The sequence below is a fragment of the Aythya ferina genome (genome assembly GCF_964211825.1).
Source record: "Aythya ferina genome assembly, chromosome: 26".
NCBI classification, from domain to species: domain Eukaryota; kingdom Metazoa; phylum Chordata; class Aves; order Anseriformes; family Anatidae; genus Aythya; species Aythya ferina.
In genome coordinates, this window is record NC_140324.1 from 720,818 (window position 1) to 734,928 (window position 14,111).

General features: G+C 47.8%; 1 protein-coding gene across 2 annotated transcripts; it reads left to right on the forward strand.

Moving 5' to 3' along the window:
* The first annotated feature begins 1,850 nt into the window (after positions 1 to 1,850).
* LOC311423908 (4-galactosyl-N-acetylglucosaminide 3-alpha-L-fucosyltransferase FUT6-like) lies at positions 1,851 to 7,039 on the forward strand. Of its 2 annotated transcripts, XM_084498478.1 has the most exons (3): positions 1,851 to 1,986; positions 4,813 to 5,899; positions 6,799 to 7,039. In XM_084498478.1, coding segments are annotated over exons 2-3 (1,080 nt in total). In that variant the 5' UTR covers positions 1,851 to 1,986; positions 4,813 to 4,820; the 3' UTR covers positions 6,800 to 7,039. The 2 variants fall into 2 exon arrangements, with proteins under 2 accessions (XP_084354604.1, XP_084354603.1); XM_084498477.1 differs by lacking the exon at positions 6,799 to 7,039 and having other exon boundaries at positions 4,813 to 6,006.
* Positions 7,040 to 14,111: the final 7,072 nt, after the last annotated feature.

Here is a 14,111-nt window from a genome sequence, read left to right on the forward strand (position 1 = left end):
TGTTCTGTCTGTGTTACAGCCTCACATCACCTTCTGGAGTTAAGTGATCTGTCACAGCACTACATGTGTGCCACTCAGAACAATTCTCCATTCACAGCTTCATGACTTGTTTTCCATAGCTTCCCCACATGTGCTCATCTGTTTAATTTACATTGACTGCTCCTGCTAATTCAAGTTCCTTGTGGCCCTGTTTTTCAGGGGTACAAAGGTCTTGAATTTTCTATCTGTCTGAAGCTTCTCGTCTGATGCTACAGGATCCTTCGACACAGAGCATTCTACAGTGCATGAAAATTCAAATCTTTCTCCTCCACAGCCCTGAATAAAACTGCATCTGGGGACATCTGTGTATGCAGGAGTCTGCATTTGTGCTGCAGGGTGCAGAACTCATATACTCTCAGCAAGAAAGCTGACTAGTGCCTGAACATCATGACTACACCTGCCCTTGTAGGACAAGCCTGGTATCCTGAGGCTAACCAGTATAGCTGGGCTGGGCTCATACTAAAAAAATCCTTTTGCCATCAAGGAGTATCCATATGCAAACTACCTGTAGGGAATGCTTGCTTGCTATTGTAATTCCCAATCAGCACCTGAGTCATGTCTGGCATAGTGCTAGCTAGATCAGGCCAGACTTGAACCATGGACCGTTCCAAATTTTAGCCTCTGGATGAATTTAATCCAGAGCCTGTGCCCTCATGCTGTATGATTTACTAGTATAGGTGTGGCCTTTGTCATAGGGAAAGGGCAAGAAGTCACAGTTCCTCATGTGTGGAGTTCTAGGCAGAGAAGTTGAATGGCTAGTGCCTTCTTGGGCCTAGATGAGGAGCTGTAAAACCTCAGGGTGAGCAAACCATGAGTTATGTCCCCCATCCTCATGCCATGGTATATTTTTTGCTCTTATCTGTGCTGGAGTGCACCCAGGCCTGCAGGAGGAACCTGGACACACTTCAGGGGACTTCCAGCTCTGTCCCAGGAAACACACACCTACTAATAGAACTGTAAAATCTTCCACAATCCCCTACTGCCCACTTGCAATCCCCTTGCCCACCCCAAACACCCCAAACTTTCATTAAAACTCTTTCTGTGAATTTCATCCTCAACCAACTATCCATATTTACTGTTGACTATATTTAAGCCTGATAATAACACATAATGGCTTTTTTTGTTCCAGCCAAGTGCAGTGAAGCTCAATGCTAGATCAATTCACTCTGGCCATAGCGAACAAACAGCCTTTCCATGTCCACAGACCGTGATGTACAATGCATATTCACCTGGGCTGGAGACACTCCAAAGCAAGGCCTGTGCTGCTGAACACAGGAGGGATCCCCTAGCCAGTCTGGATCAGGTGCTCTTCTCTGAAGCTCAAAGTGATCCCTGAAGTTATCAGTCTCATGATGAGCTTCAGCTCAAGTTCCTGGAAAGGTGGCTAGAAGATAAGACCTGGCATGGGGATGGAGGCAGCTGTGTCATGAAGTCTGTTGGTTGGCAGGGGGGCTCATAGACCTGGTGCCTACACCTCTACTAGCTAGCCTTCCCCATCCTTCCCAAACAGAGATGTCCTTCTGTGACACAAGGCACAGAAGACAGCATATCACATGTAAATCCTGGGCCTAGAGACTGCAAAGGAAGCAAACTAGTGCATGTGTAGAGGTGCTTTCAATCATGAGGTATGCTTTAATTACAAGCAATGTCAGGGCTGTTTTTTGTTTGTTTGTTTTGTTTTGTTTTGTTTCTTTAGTTTGTCAGAGGAATCTGTCCTGGCTTCAGAACCATAATGGTCTTCATTATTGGGTGACATATTTCTCATAGCAGCTCAGTTCAAGGTGCTCAGTTCTCATAGCACACTCAGTTCAAGGTGCAGCGGAACACCTGGAACACACCACTGATCCCTCCCCACGTCCTTGCTTTACTTCGTTCTTTTCCTGGTTGTGTCATCCACTTCAGTACTCCCCTACACAATTCACTTTCACACCGGGACCAAGCCTAGAGGTGAGTTGCAACATTCTTTTCTTTTTTGATAGATATTGGAAGAGAGAGGGGCACTGGGCACATCCAGGAGGGGGATCTGAAGACATCTCCTTCAACCTCTGTTTGCAGGGAGGTGTTTTTTCCTTCTGTACTTTCATGTCATGCCTAGCAGTAGTATAGGTGCAACTGATATACAAGATAAGAAGTGAAAGGTGCCAGTCCCGCCAGCTTCTTCCAGAAATCCTGTTGTTGGAAATTTTACTGCTACCTGTAAAACCATTGTGGGGTGCAAGATGGTGCTGTATGTGTTTCTTTGTCCTTAGGTCAGTGCTGTGAATAAGAGGTAGAAAAACAAGCATGCATTCAAGTCTGTCCTGGTAAACTTCCCTGAGAACTGTAAAAGCAACAAGACCCAGACTTTGGGACACAGACTGCAGCCCCATGCTCTTAGAGACCACAGCAACTGCAGAAAGAGAAAGTACGTCAGTGAGAACAATGTGGGTGTTGCAAAGCTGAAAAACCAGAACTATTATCAGTAAAGAAGGGCAGCTAGCAGGAAGCTGGTGATTAAAGGGCAAAGGTTTGTGTTGGCAAAGGTTTGTGCTATGACAGAGGCTGTCAGACATCACGGGAGGTAGTCACATAAGAGCTGGCTGTGCCTTACTGTTCACAGGACACTGAAGAAAAACAAAACCATTAATTAGTACAGATAAACCATTTTGGGGGAGAATGCAACAGTAAGCAAATGGTTTTAGTACTCAAGGACCGTGATTATTTTTGAGCACAGTGGGGTAGCAAGATGGTGGTAATAAAAGGGATGGTGGGTCTGTTGATTCTGAGTCCTTGGTTATAGTCAAGCCAAAAACAAAACAAAATGTTTTGTAACAAGACTGCTAATTAAGAAAGCTAAATTCATTTTGCATCCCAAGCTAAATTCATTTTGCATTCCCAGCGCCAAGCAATAGACAGCAGCCAGTCACAGGGAGGAATGATGTTTAACAAAATGGCAGCCAAAGCAATGGTGGCACCTTGTCCTAAAAGGGTGATACCTTTTTCTAAAATGGCAGCAAAATTAAAATGGCGCCCCTGCCCCCCCCCCCCCCTTGCATGTACGTGTGTGGAGAAAGGCCTTCAAGGCATGTCCTATTCCTGCCAGCCAATGACAGCAGAGGATGTGAGAAAGGGGGCGGGGGTTCTGGAGTAAATGGCTGCTGAGGCTTGCAGTAGAGCTGGACAGCGGGACCGTGCCATGCTTGCCCTGGCCCCAGGTGCTGCTGTGGGGCACCTCGGTGTCTGTGCAGGGCACACCATGTCACGTGGGCCTGAGGAGCTTTCCTCATGGGAAACGAGTGGTGGCAGAAAGGGGCTAATGAGAAAAGATGGTGGGTGGTGGTGAAGGGAAGGCTGGGATTGGTGGCAAGACATCTGTGCCGCATGGGAGTGTGGGTGTGCTGGCACCCTGTATGTGGTGCTCTAGTGGTGACCTGTCTGTAAAGAGAATGCTGGAGGTAGAATCATAGAATATCCTGAGTTGGAAGGGACCCATCAGGATCATCGAGTCCAACTCCTGGCACCACACAGGTCTACACAAAAAATGAGACCATATGACTGAGACCACAGTCCAAATGCTTCTTAAACTCCAACAGGCTAGGTGCAGTGGCTACTTCCCTGGGGAGTCTTTTCCAGTGCACAACAACCCTCTCAGTGAAGAACCTCTTCCTGATGTCTGGCCTAAACCTCCCCTGCCGCAGCTTGACGCCACTCCCCTGGGTCCTGTCACTGGTCACTAAAAAGAATAGATCAGCGCTTGCACCTCTACTCCCCCTTGTGAGGAAGCTGTAGGCCATGATGAGGTCTCCCCTCAGCCTCCTTTTTTCCAGGCTGAACAGCCCAAGTGACCTCAGCCACTCCTCTTCCCCTCTAGGCCCTTCAACAACCCCGTAGCCCTCCTCTGGACACTCTCCAACAGTTTCACATCCTTTTTGTACTGTGGTGCCCAGAACTGCACAAAGTATTCGAGGTGAGGCTGCACCAGGGCAGAGTAGAGTGGGACAATCACTTCCGTCAACTAACTAGCAATGCCGTGCTTGATGCACGCCAGGGTACGGTTGGCCCTCCTGGCTGCCAGGGCACACTGCTGGCTCATATTCTGCTTGCTGTCAGCCACAACCCCCAGATCCTTTCTACGGGACTGCTCTCCAGCATCTTGTCGCCCAGTCTGTACATGTAGCCAGGGTTACCCCTTCCCAGGTGCAGGACCCAGCACTTGATCTTGTTAGATTTCATGTGGTTGGTGATTGCCCAGCTCTCCAATCTGTCCAGATCTCTCTGCAAGGCCTTTCCACCCTCAACAGAGTCAACAGCTCCTCCAAGTTTAGTGTCATCAACAAATTTGCTCAAAATACCTTCTAGTCCTCCATCCAAATCATTTATAAAAACATTGAAGATGGCTGGCCCTAAAATGGATCCTTGAGGGACCCCAGTAGTGACCATCTGCCAGACTGATATGGCCCCATTTACCACAACCCTTTGACAGGCAGGGGCCTGTCAGCCAATTGCTCACCCATTGTATGATGTTTTTGTTTAGCTGTATGCTGGACATTTTGTCCAGTAGGATCCTCTGGGAAACTGTCAAAAGCTTTACTGAAATCCAAAAAGATCACATCAGCTGGTTTCCCTGAGGTAAATGTACCTCAGGTCTTCTTGCTATTGCCCAAGCCCCTCTGCATACCCCCCTTCCACTACCTCCCCCTCCACCCCTCCTAGCTACACAGTGCACCCAGAGCCATGGGCATGCTGTGGTCAATGTGCACCCATCACTCAGTGCCCTATCTGTGGTGTTTGCAGATCCATTCATGGAGCTCATGGAAGGGAAGAAGATCTCATGGAAGAAACTCCTCACCTTTTTCCTCTTCAGCTTCGTATTCAGCTCCTGCCTCTTTGTTTCTCTTCGTCAGTTCAGGACTCCCAAGCCAGAAGATCACAGTTCCCATCTCTCTACTCAAATGCCTCTTGCTGAAAATACCAGCACCCCACTGAAGAGTGAGCACAGGCTGACCATCCTGCTGTGGAGTTGGCCCTTTGGGCAACACTTTAATTTCAGAAACTGCTCAGAGTTATATGGCACACCAGACTGTTACTTCACCGTCAACCGCAGCTGGTCCCAAAAGGCAGATGCTGTGATTATGCATCACAGGGATGTGTGTTGGGACACAAGAAGACTGGCCCAGATCCCCAGACTCCCATCCCAGCGCTGGATCTGGTTCAACTTGGAGTCTCCAAGTAACTCTCCAAACTTAGTTGCCATGGACAACCTCTTCAACCTGACTATGTCATACCGAAGAGATTCAGACATCTTCAGCCCCTATGGGGACCTGCAGCTCCTCAGACAGCCCCAGCCCTTCAACATTCCATCCAAGACCAAGATGGTGGCTTGGGTAGTCAGCAATTGGCAAGAAGGCTCCCACCGGGTAAAGTACTACCAGGAGCTGAAGAAATACATCACTGTGGATGTCTATGGGCAGCATCACTTGCCCCTGCCCAGCAACAAGCTTCTTCCCACTGTGTCCCAGTACAATTTCTACTTGGCCTTTGAGAACTCCCAGCATGAAGACTACATCACTGAGAAGCTCTGGTGGAACGCTTTGTCCTCTGGCACTGTTCCTGTTGTACTAGGGCCACCCCGAGAAAACTACGAGCACTTCTTGCCCCCTGACTCCTTCATCCACGTCGATGACTTTCCCAGCGCCAGTGACATGGCACGGTACCTGTTGGAGCTGAGCAGGGACACTGAGCGATACCAGCGCTACTTTCAGTGGCGCAAGTGGCTGAAGCCTGTGGTGGGGACTGGCTGGGCCCTGCAGGTCTGCAGAGCCTGTCACTTCCTGCAGACAACAGAGACCAGATACCGGGTTGTGCCTGATCTGTCTGAATGGTTCGTGTAACTGCCGTTTGCTCAGCTCTCTGCTCTGTTGTGATCCTTTTGTCCTTACTGGGGTTGCAATTCTATGGGTGAAATAGCAATATATAGATTATAAACCTGTTTCGAGGACTTTATACTGTGCAAAAGTGCCACTGAAAGTGGCAGCCACATTGTGTGGCATTGTGTGACTGCTGCAGGATGCCCAGGTCCTGACCCTGCTTTGTGTGACCCTCCCTGACTGCCTTTGGGGTGCTGCTTCAGGATGCTCAACAGGCTGGAAACTACTGGTTTTATTTTACAAGTCTGGGGTTTTTTTGGACAGCTTAGTAAGGCAGCATGGTTTTGAGGAAGGGTCTGACAGAAGCAGAGTGGTGTAGGTGAGGTGCTGAGGATGCCCCTGAAAGCACCATGAGGTTTGAGCACCCATAGCATCCTGTGGCAAGGAGATGCTCAGCAGGGCCATGTGATGTGCTGCCTCCTCCTGTGTGCCTGGACATAGCAACTTCTGACAGCAGCTGATGCCTCTAGGCCATGTGTTTCTGTGTTTGACCTCTGTCAAGCTTCCTGCTGCTGTTCAGGTCATACCACTGTAAACTTTGCTTTCCAAGTTGGGGAGCCCCATTTTTTGGAGATAGGGGACCCAGTTTTGCCTTCCCAGCTGATACCTCCAGGTATTCAGTTTGTTTTCTTGGCTGCTGCTGAGCCCAGAGATGAGGTTTTCAAAGGTCTGTCCTAGCCCCAAGATATTTCCATGAGGAAAGTCAGCTCAAAGTCCATCTACATACAATTGTTTTCTCAATCAGCAGCATTTAGTAAAGATTTCCAATGAATTCCCTCTACATTTCCTCGTGCAGTCATTCTGTAGCAGATGGTCCATCCACAAGACCTTTTTTTTTTTTTTCTATTTACAGATTGGTTGAATATATTGGTCATCATAAACCTAAGAGTAAATCCTTCACTCTGAAATCTGAACTTTTATCGCTTCCCACTGTTAGTGTCTTGAAGAACCTTTGCTGGAACTTAGTGAACCCCTTCAAAAATTCAAGTAGCGAAATGTACCATATCTTCTTTAGCCATGGACTTGCTAACTGCTTAAAAGAAGAGTAATATATTTGTCACATCAATAAAGATTGATGAATTTTTACTGCCAAATAATTGTTTCTGTCCCTGCCTTGGCTACCTGCAGACACACACCTCCCTCTTCCTTTAGCCCGTAGCTCTTGGATGCATCAACCAACCCTGGTGTTCTTCCCACCTTTAAAGCCTGTTCAGTTCAGAGCAACTGGAGAAATTTAAGATATTGACACTATTAACTGAGCTGGTATGGATTTGAAATAAAGATAAATAATATTCTGCAGGTGAGCTCAGTGAGCAGTCTCTTCCTGTTGATGGATGGCACTGGGGAGTTGGAATGGGTGGTTGCTCATTTCACTGCTCTTGCTAGATCTGGGAGATGACACCTGTCCCACAGTAAAATCCTTCTGCCTTAAGACCGCCATAGGGAAAGCTTCAACTTTGGGCATTGGCTTCCAGCATTGCTTTTCTCTGGCACTGCCAGCAAAACTGATTACAAAATGGAGCAGTTGATTAAACCAAGCAGCAACATGGCCCTGCACATGCAGGCACAAAGTCCAGCTGCTTGAAAAGTATGTTCCCATTAAAAAAAAAGCAAACGTAAATTTACAGGAGCTGTTAGAGCTGACGCGTGCTGCATGTGTGAACACAGACAAGAGGAGCTTGCTCGTGGCTTTAACCAACATCATATAAAAAGCCTTCCCAGGAGGACACCACAGTGTAAAGCCCCATGAACACCTTCAGATCACCTGTAGTATTTTTCGCTAGCCTATTTTGAAGGGATGTGCTGTGGGGAGGAAGAGGAGTTCCTAGCAAGTGGCAATGTAGGGTGTATCAGGGCTGGACACACAGTTTTGGTCCTGCTGGAGGCTCGGTGTTGGTGTTTACTGAGATCACTCTGCACATTCAATAGATGTCTTAACAGCCAATTCTGTTCCAGTTTGGATCTCTTTCTTTTGAGCAACCTCCCTCCCAGTGGGAAAGCCAATACTTGTGAATAGGGGCTTCACTGCACACCCCCAAGACCTGTTTGCACAGCCCCTTACAACCTGGCTGGGGGTGCTGGTTGCCACTCCTTGCCATGAGCTGGGCTTAAGGCTGCCTGTGGCCCTCTGGAATGAACCATGCCCTGGACTGCCTGAAATTCTCCTTAACAGACCCACTAGCAACAAGTGAGTATTACCAACAGCATGTCAGCAAAGCAGGCTGAGTGGAAATTACAATGCAGCAATGTCATTAAAACAGTTAAGCTTCCATCAAGATGCCTCAGTGGTCTCCTCAGAAATAAACTATACTGCTTGGTGTTGTCAAGAGATCAAGGAACATTTTTATCCATCATGAAACGCAGGCATAACAGGAGCTTTGGGAGGCCACCCAGCACAGCGCTATGTAGCAGAATTACAAGATTGCATCAATTCAAAGAACAGTGGGACAAATCCCCCCCCCCCCCCCCCCGCAAAAAAAAAAAAAAATTACCAAGAACCACTTAATGGAAAAATAGCCTTTCCTGACCCCCCCCACCCCCCCACTCCCCGCCCCCCCGGTTTAGTACATCCCCATCTGGTTTAGTACATCCCCAAGTTGGGAAAAAAAAAAAAAAAAAAAAAAAAAAAAAAAAAAAAAAAGTTAAAAATGCCTTTCTAGAGCCTGTTGTTGGAAGGCACAAAGCATGGCTGAAGCCTGCCCTGCAGCCTTGGGCTGAGATGCCTTCCTACACGTACAGACCATGTCAGAGAGGGCACTGGTGGCAGCTTCTGGCAATGCAGCTTCTGGCAATGCCACACTGTGGTGGCAACACACCGTGGAAGTGAGGAAACACAACCATTTTTGCAGAGCCTGGATGGGGAAAGCCCTTCTGGTGTGGGGCTGGAAGGGGAGCTGGCTACCCTGGTGGTCTGCAGGGAAGAAGTGCAAGGGAGGGACTGGATTTAAAACAACTTCTGGGGGTATATCAAGAGAGAGAAAAGGAAAAAAAGGGAAGGGAAGGGAAGGGAAGGGAAGGGAAGGGAAGGGAAGGGAAGGGAAGGGAAGGGAAGGGAAGGGAAGGGAAGGGAAGGGAAGGGAAGGGAAGGGAAGGGAAGGGAAGGGAAGGGAAGGGAAGGGAAGGGAAGGGAAGGGAAGCGGGGAGGGGAGGGAAGCGGGGAGGGGAGGCGAGGGGAGGGGAGGGGAGGCGAGGGGAGGGGAGGCGAGGGCAGGGGAGGCGAGGGCAGGGGAGGCGAGGGCAGGGGAGGCGAGGCGAGGCGAGGCGAGGAAAAAGAAAATCTGGAAATTTTCTGTTTGTAAATCCAAAGCATGTAAATCATATCACTGAGTTGTGAGGAAGAACCTTTCACAACCTAGAGCAGTTTTCAAGTGGAAGGAAATGCCTTTCCAAGCTTGAAAAACTCCTCAGGTGGTGAAGGGAAGCCCCAGGCTAGGAGGGGCATGCTCTGCAGCAGGAGGAGCATTCCTGCAAGGCAGAATGATCTCTGTGGCTGATGACAGGTGACACCACCTCACCTCGGAGCAGTGGCCAGCTTTGAAGTGCTAAAATGAGTGTTGATGGAGGGAGGTGTTGAATTGCAGGAGAGCACCTGAAAGAGCTTTGGACTCTGTCATGGGCAGCATGGGGACAGGTCTTGACACATGCATTCAGTAGATGTCCTGCCTGCAGAGAGGGCCAATTCTTTCCAGTTTGGGCTATTTCCTCCTGTGGATAAACCTTTTTCCAACCACATGTAAAGCCAAACATAATTTATCCATCCCTCCTAACGCCTACTGCTGCTGCAGCCCCTCCAGCCATTGCCAGGGTGTGCTTTGAGAGAGCCTGCTCTGCAAAACAGCTGCAAGAAATCCCATTATTGCCTTGTCAACCTCGTAAGCCTGACTGCCTTCGCAGATAGATTCCTGTAGTCATTTGATACCTGTTATAAAAAGATGCATCCCACAGGCTTTGGGACTCTGGGTAGGGAATGGGAGAACCCTGGGTAGGAAATGGGATCAGCTCTCGCCTTTTGTGCTTGAGCCTGGGGTTTTTCTGGGAGCTCGAGGCCAGTGGGAACAGGTTGGCTTTTATGAGTGTGGTTGCTGCTGGTGATTGCTTTTGGTTTATGACTGATTATCTAGTGCAGAGGTGTTTGGCTCCTTGCTCTCAGTGGAGCTGCCATGGTGTTGTATCCAGTTGCATTGGTGTTAATACCAGAGCAGACCTCCTGACTGGGTCAGCCTCATCCCTCCATGAGCCCCGGGGGCTCCAGGGTCCTGGGGGTGACCTGGGGAGCCACAAGGCTCCTGCTGATCCTGAGGCCAGCCAGCCTCTGAGGCTGCAGGAGCAAAGGCTAAATACATATGCAGAGAGCAGTTTTACCAATGCTGACCTCAACCTCAGCCCCCAAATTGTACCACAGCCTTTGAGAACGTGACAAAAAAATACGAATCTGAGTGTCCTTGAAGCATTCAGGCCTGAGGATACCATGGGACTTTGTTGGAGCTTGCTCCCAGCCAGGCTTAAACCATGGGCCTTGAGGAGGGGCTGGTAGGGACGTGGGGACGTCAGGACAAAATATAGCACAAACCATCCTGCAGGGATGCCTCTGGGCAACACAGAGCCATGCACAGGCTGAATTTGTTATGGGATGGGAAAGCTGACACCGCAATTGGGAAACTCTGGAAGAGGCAACTTAATCAAAGGAAACATCTGGAAGGCTGCGCCAGGGCCTGGGGCTGGGAGACCGCACCAAAAAGCTGCAGTCCTGGAACGCTGGTGCTGGGGTTTGCAGCCTCCTTGCCCCAAAGGTTTTTCCCATCTGCACCCACTTGGGAAAATGCCGTATGCCAGTGCAAGGGCTGCTTCAGTCCTTCAAAAAGATTATATGAAAATGTCTCCGTTCCTCCAAATCTCCCCTGTTTTTACCCAAAGGTGATAGGAGTCAGACTGAAATGTTTCGGGCTGATGCTTTTGGGCAGAGATGATTCAAAAAGTAGGGGAGGGGAGAGGTTTAGAGGGGTATTTCCCCCAAAGGAGAGCAAAAGGCTGATCCTTATGGGGAACTGGGGAGATGATAATATAAAAAACTGAGTTTTGGGGGCAGGGTGTAAGCATACCGTTGCGGTCTAAGGCTGGGGGTGGTCAGCCTTCAGCAGTGCCGGCAGGGCATAGAGAGCAGTGCAGGGTTCTCTCTCTCTGCTGGGGATGGGAAAGGGCAGTGGCCAATGACCCCAACCATTTCCAGAGCTTAGGAAGTAGCCCAGTGCAGGGGACTGGGAGCTGCTGTCCTGGCAGAGGGTGAAACTGCTGTCTGCAGCACCCATGGGCTTTGCATCCATGGGACCCCTGCCCAGCAGAGCCCCCAGGGCCATAGAAGAGTGGAGAGAGGAGAGTGGAGAGGAGAGGGAAGGCAGAGCTTGGGAGAAACAAATCCTCACCCAGCCCAGTGCAGTTTGCAATTTGGGAGGGTAACAAAAATGTCTCAGATACACCAAAACCCTGCAAATGCAGCAGCTGCAGCCTTCTGTGCTGAAGAGCTTCATCACAGCCAGGTTTGTCTTCAGTGCATGAAGGTGCCTGAACCAGCCCTGTAAAATCAATTCTTTCCAGCTTTCTGAGCCTACAGGCAGATCCTTACTGTGCTTTAGAAACCTGCTTCTCTTTTTGTCTGATGATACTGGGAGAAGGAACATGAAACTATGAAGATTGTTTTCTCCACAGCTGTCTAGCACCACTGAGCTCCCTCCTTCCCTTGCTGCAAATCCCCAGCAGCAGCTGAAGCAACAATTATTCGTGTTCCTGGGCTTCTCGTTGTGGGTAGTGCCTACGTTGTTGGTATCTCTACGAAAGAGATATGGGGAAATATGACTATAGATACACTTGATCTTTCCCTTCCCTTCCCTTCCCTTCCCTTCCCTTCCCTTCCCTTCCTTTCCTTTCCTTTCCTTTCCTTTTCTTTTCTTTTCTTTTCTTTTCTTTTCTTTTCTTTTCTTTTCTTTTCTTTTCTTTTCTTTTCTTTTCTTTTCTTTTCTTTTCTTTTCTTTTCTTTTTTCTTTTCTTTTCCTTTCCTTTCCTTTCCTTTCCTTTCCTTTCCTTTCCTTTCCTTTCCTTTCCTTTCCTTTCCTTTCCTTTCCTTTCCTTTCCTTTCCTTTCCTTTCCTTTCCTTTCCTTTCCTTTCCTTTCTCTTTCCTTTCTTTTCCTTTCCGTTCCATTCCGTTCCGTTCCTTTTTTCTGGAGACATGCAAACTGTACACTCTGGTCTTCACTTTTATTGTGGGCTTTCCAGTTTGAAGTGTGGCTGGGTTTATCTTCCCACAGTATTTCTTACCAGGAGGTAATTGTGAGACGTGCAAACCATTCAGTAGGGTTGAGCACCCTCAGCATCCCATTTCCCAGCTGTTTCTTCTTCCATTTAAAAATGAAGAAATTAGTATAGTACATCTTTTGGGAGCTTGCGATTTCAAGCTGGTGCTTTAAAGCAAGCATCAGCCAGTGAAACTCTCCCACATACACTATGCAATCAGGCAACACACACCCCATCCCCAAGAAATTGCACTCAAAATCTGTGCAGCCCCAGACCAGCAGCACATTCGCCTGCATGCTGTTGCCTGCAAATGTTGTTTTCTTTCTATTTTTTGTTCTCTTGAACAAGTCAGATTTTCCAAGCAGCCCTCTCCGATTTTGTCATTATAACTTGTTTGTCCGTCCTTCCTTCCTTTTTCTTTTTCTCTTTTTCTCTTTTTCTCTTTCTTTCCTTCTTTCCTTCTTTCCTTCTTTCCTTCTTTCTTTCTTTCTTTCTTTCTTTCTTTCTTTCTTTCTTTCTTTCTTTCTTTCTTTCTTTCTTTCTTTCTTTCTTTCTTTCTTTTTCTTTCTCTTTTTCTTTCTTTCTTCTTCTTTCTTTCTTTCTTTCTCTCTTTCTCTCTTTCTCTCTCTCCCTTTCTCTCTTTCTCTTTCCTTCTCTCTTTCACACTTCCTCTTTCTTTTTCTTTCTCTCTTTGTCTCTTCCATTCCTTCCTTCCTTCCTCCCTCCCTCCCCCTCCCCCTCCCTTTCCCACTTCCCCTTCCCCTTCAGCCCTTCCCCTGGACAGGCTGGCAGTGGGATTACAGCCTTGCTCAGCCTCTTCAGCGCACATGCACACACATGCACGCACGCACATGTACAAGGATTTATGAGTCTCAAAAGATGCTTCATAAAATATTTACAGAGCGGAGCTTCAAGTGTGAGCATTTGACTCAGCCACGAGCCAACCATGGCTGTCAGGCCTCTGGGTGGCATGATGGGGGGAATATAAACAGATCTTTTTTTCCATTCCCCCTAAAAAAACTTTATAAACCTGTGTGTTTCAAAAGTGGTTTAGCATATTTTTTTTTTTTGGTTCTTCCCCCCCTCTACCCAGTGCCAAGGGCAGCGGGGCAGCTCACTGGCTGTGCTCAAGATGGAGCGGTTTTGTTTACAAACGTAGGAACTTGTACCCACAAGCATGCCATAGCTGCAGCCTATTTTTTAGTGAAAAAAAAAAAAAAAAAGTGTTTTTCTCTTAACACTCATGTTCTCATAACACTCAGGGGGTGTTATACTTTTACAGGACGTTGCTGCAGCCTCTTCCCAACACTCCGTGAATGTGGTGGCAGCGTAAACTCCTTACAGCTTAATCATGTGTTAAGATGAGCAATGCATTAAATGCGGGAGATGCTCAATGTAATAACTGGGGGCAGCACTTGTTCAGTGGGGGCAGTGCCCACGAGGAGAGGCTGACACCTGTTCAGTGGTGTCAGGAGTTTCAAAGCAGGGTTCAAATGCTCTGCAGATCTGGGGTGGGCACAGCGCTGCCCATGCCCACAGCATGGAAACGTGTCTGCATGCTGAGCTTGGCTGGGATTCCAAATTGCAGCATTTCCCCCAAAATGAAATATTAATCATCATAATCATCCTAATATGAAGAGCAACAAAGCCTCAGCCAATGCTTGCTGCTGACTGTGAGATGTTTTTCCTATAAAATAAAACATGCTTCTAACCTCAGTGCTGCTTCTGGATAAGCAAATGAAATATTTTTCTGGCTGACCTTATCAAAACCTTTTCTTTTCTTTTCTTTTCTTTTCTTTTCTTTTCTTTTCTTTTCTTTTCTTTTCTTTTCTTTTCTTTTCTTTTCTTTTCTTTTCTTTTCTTTTCTTTTCTTTTCTCTT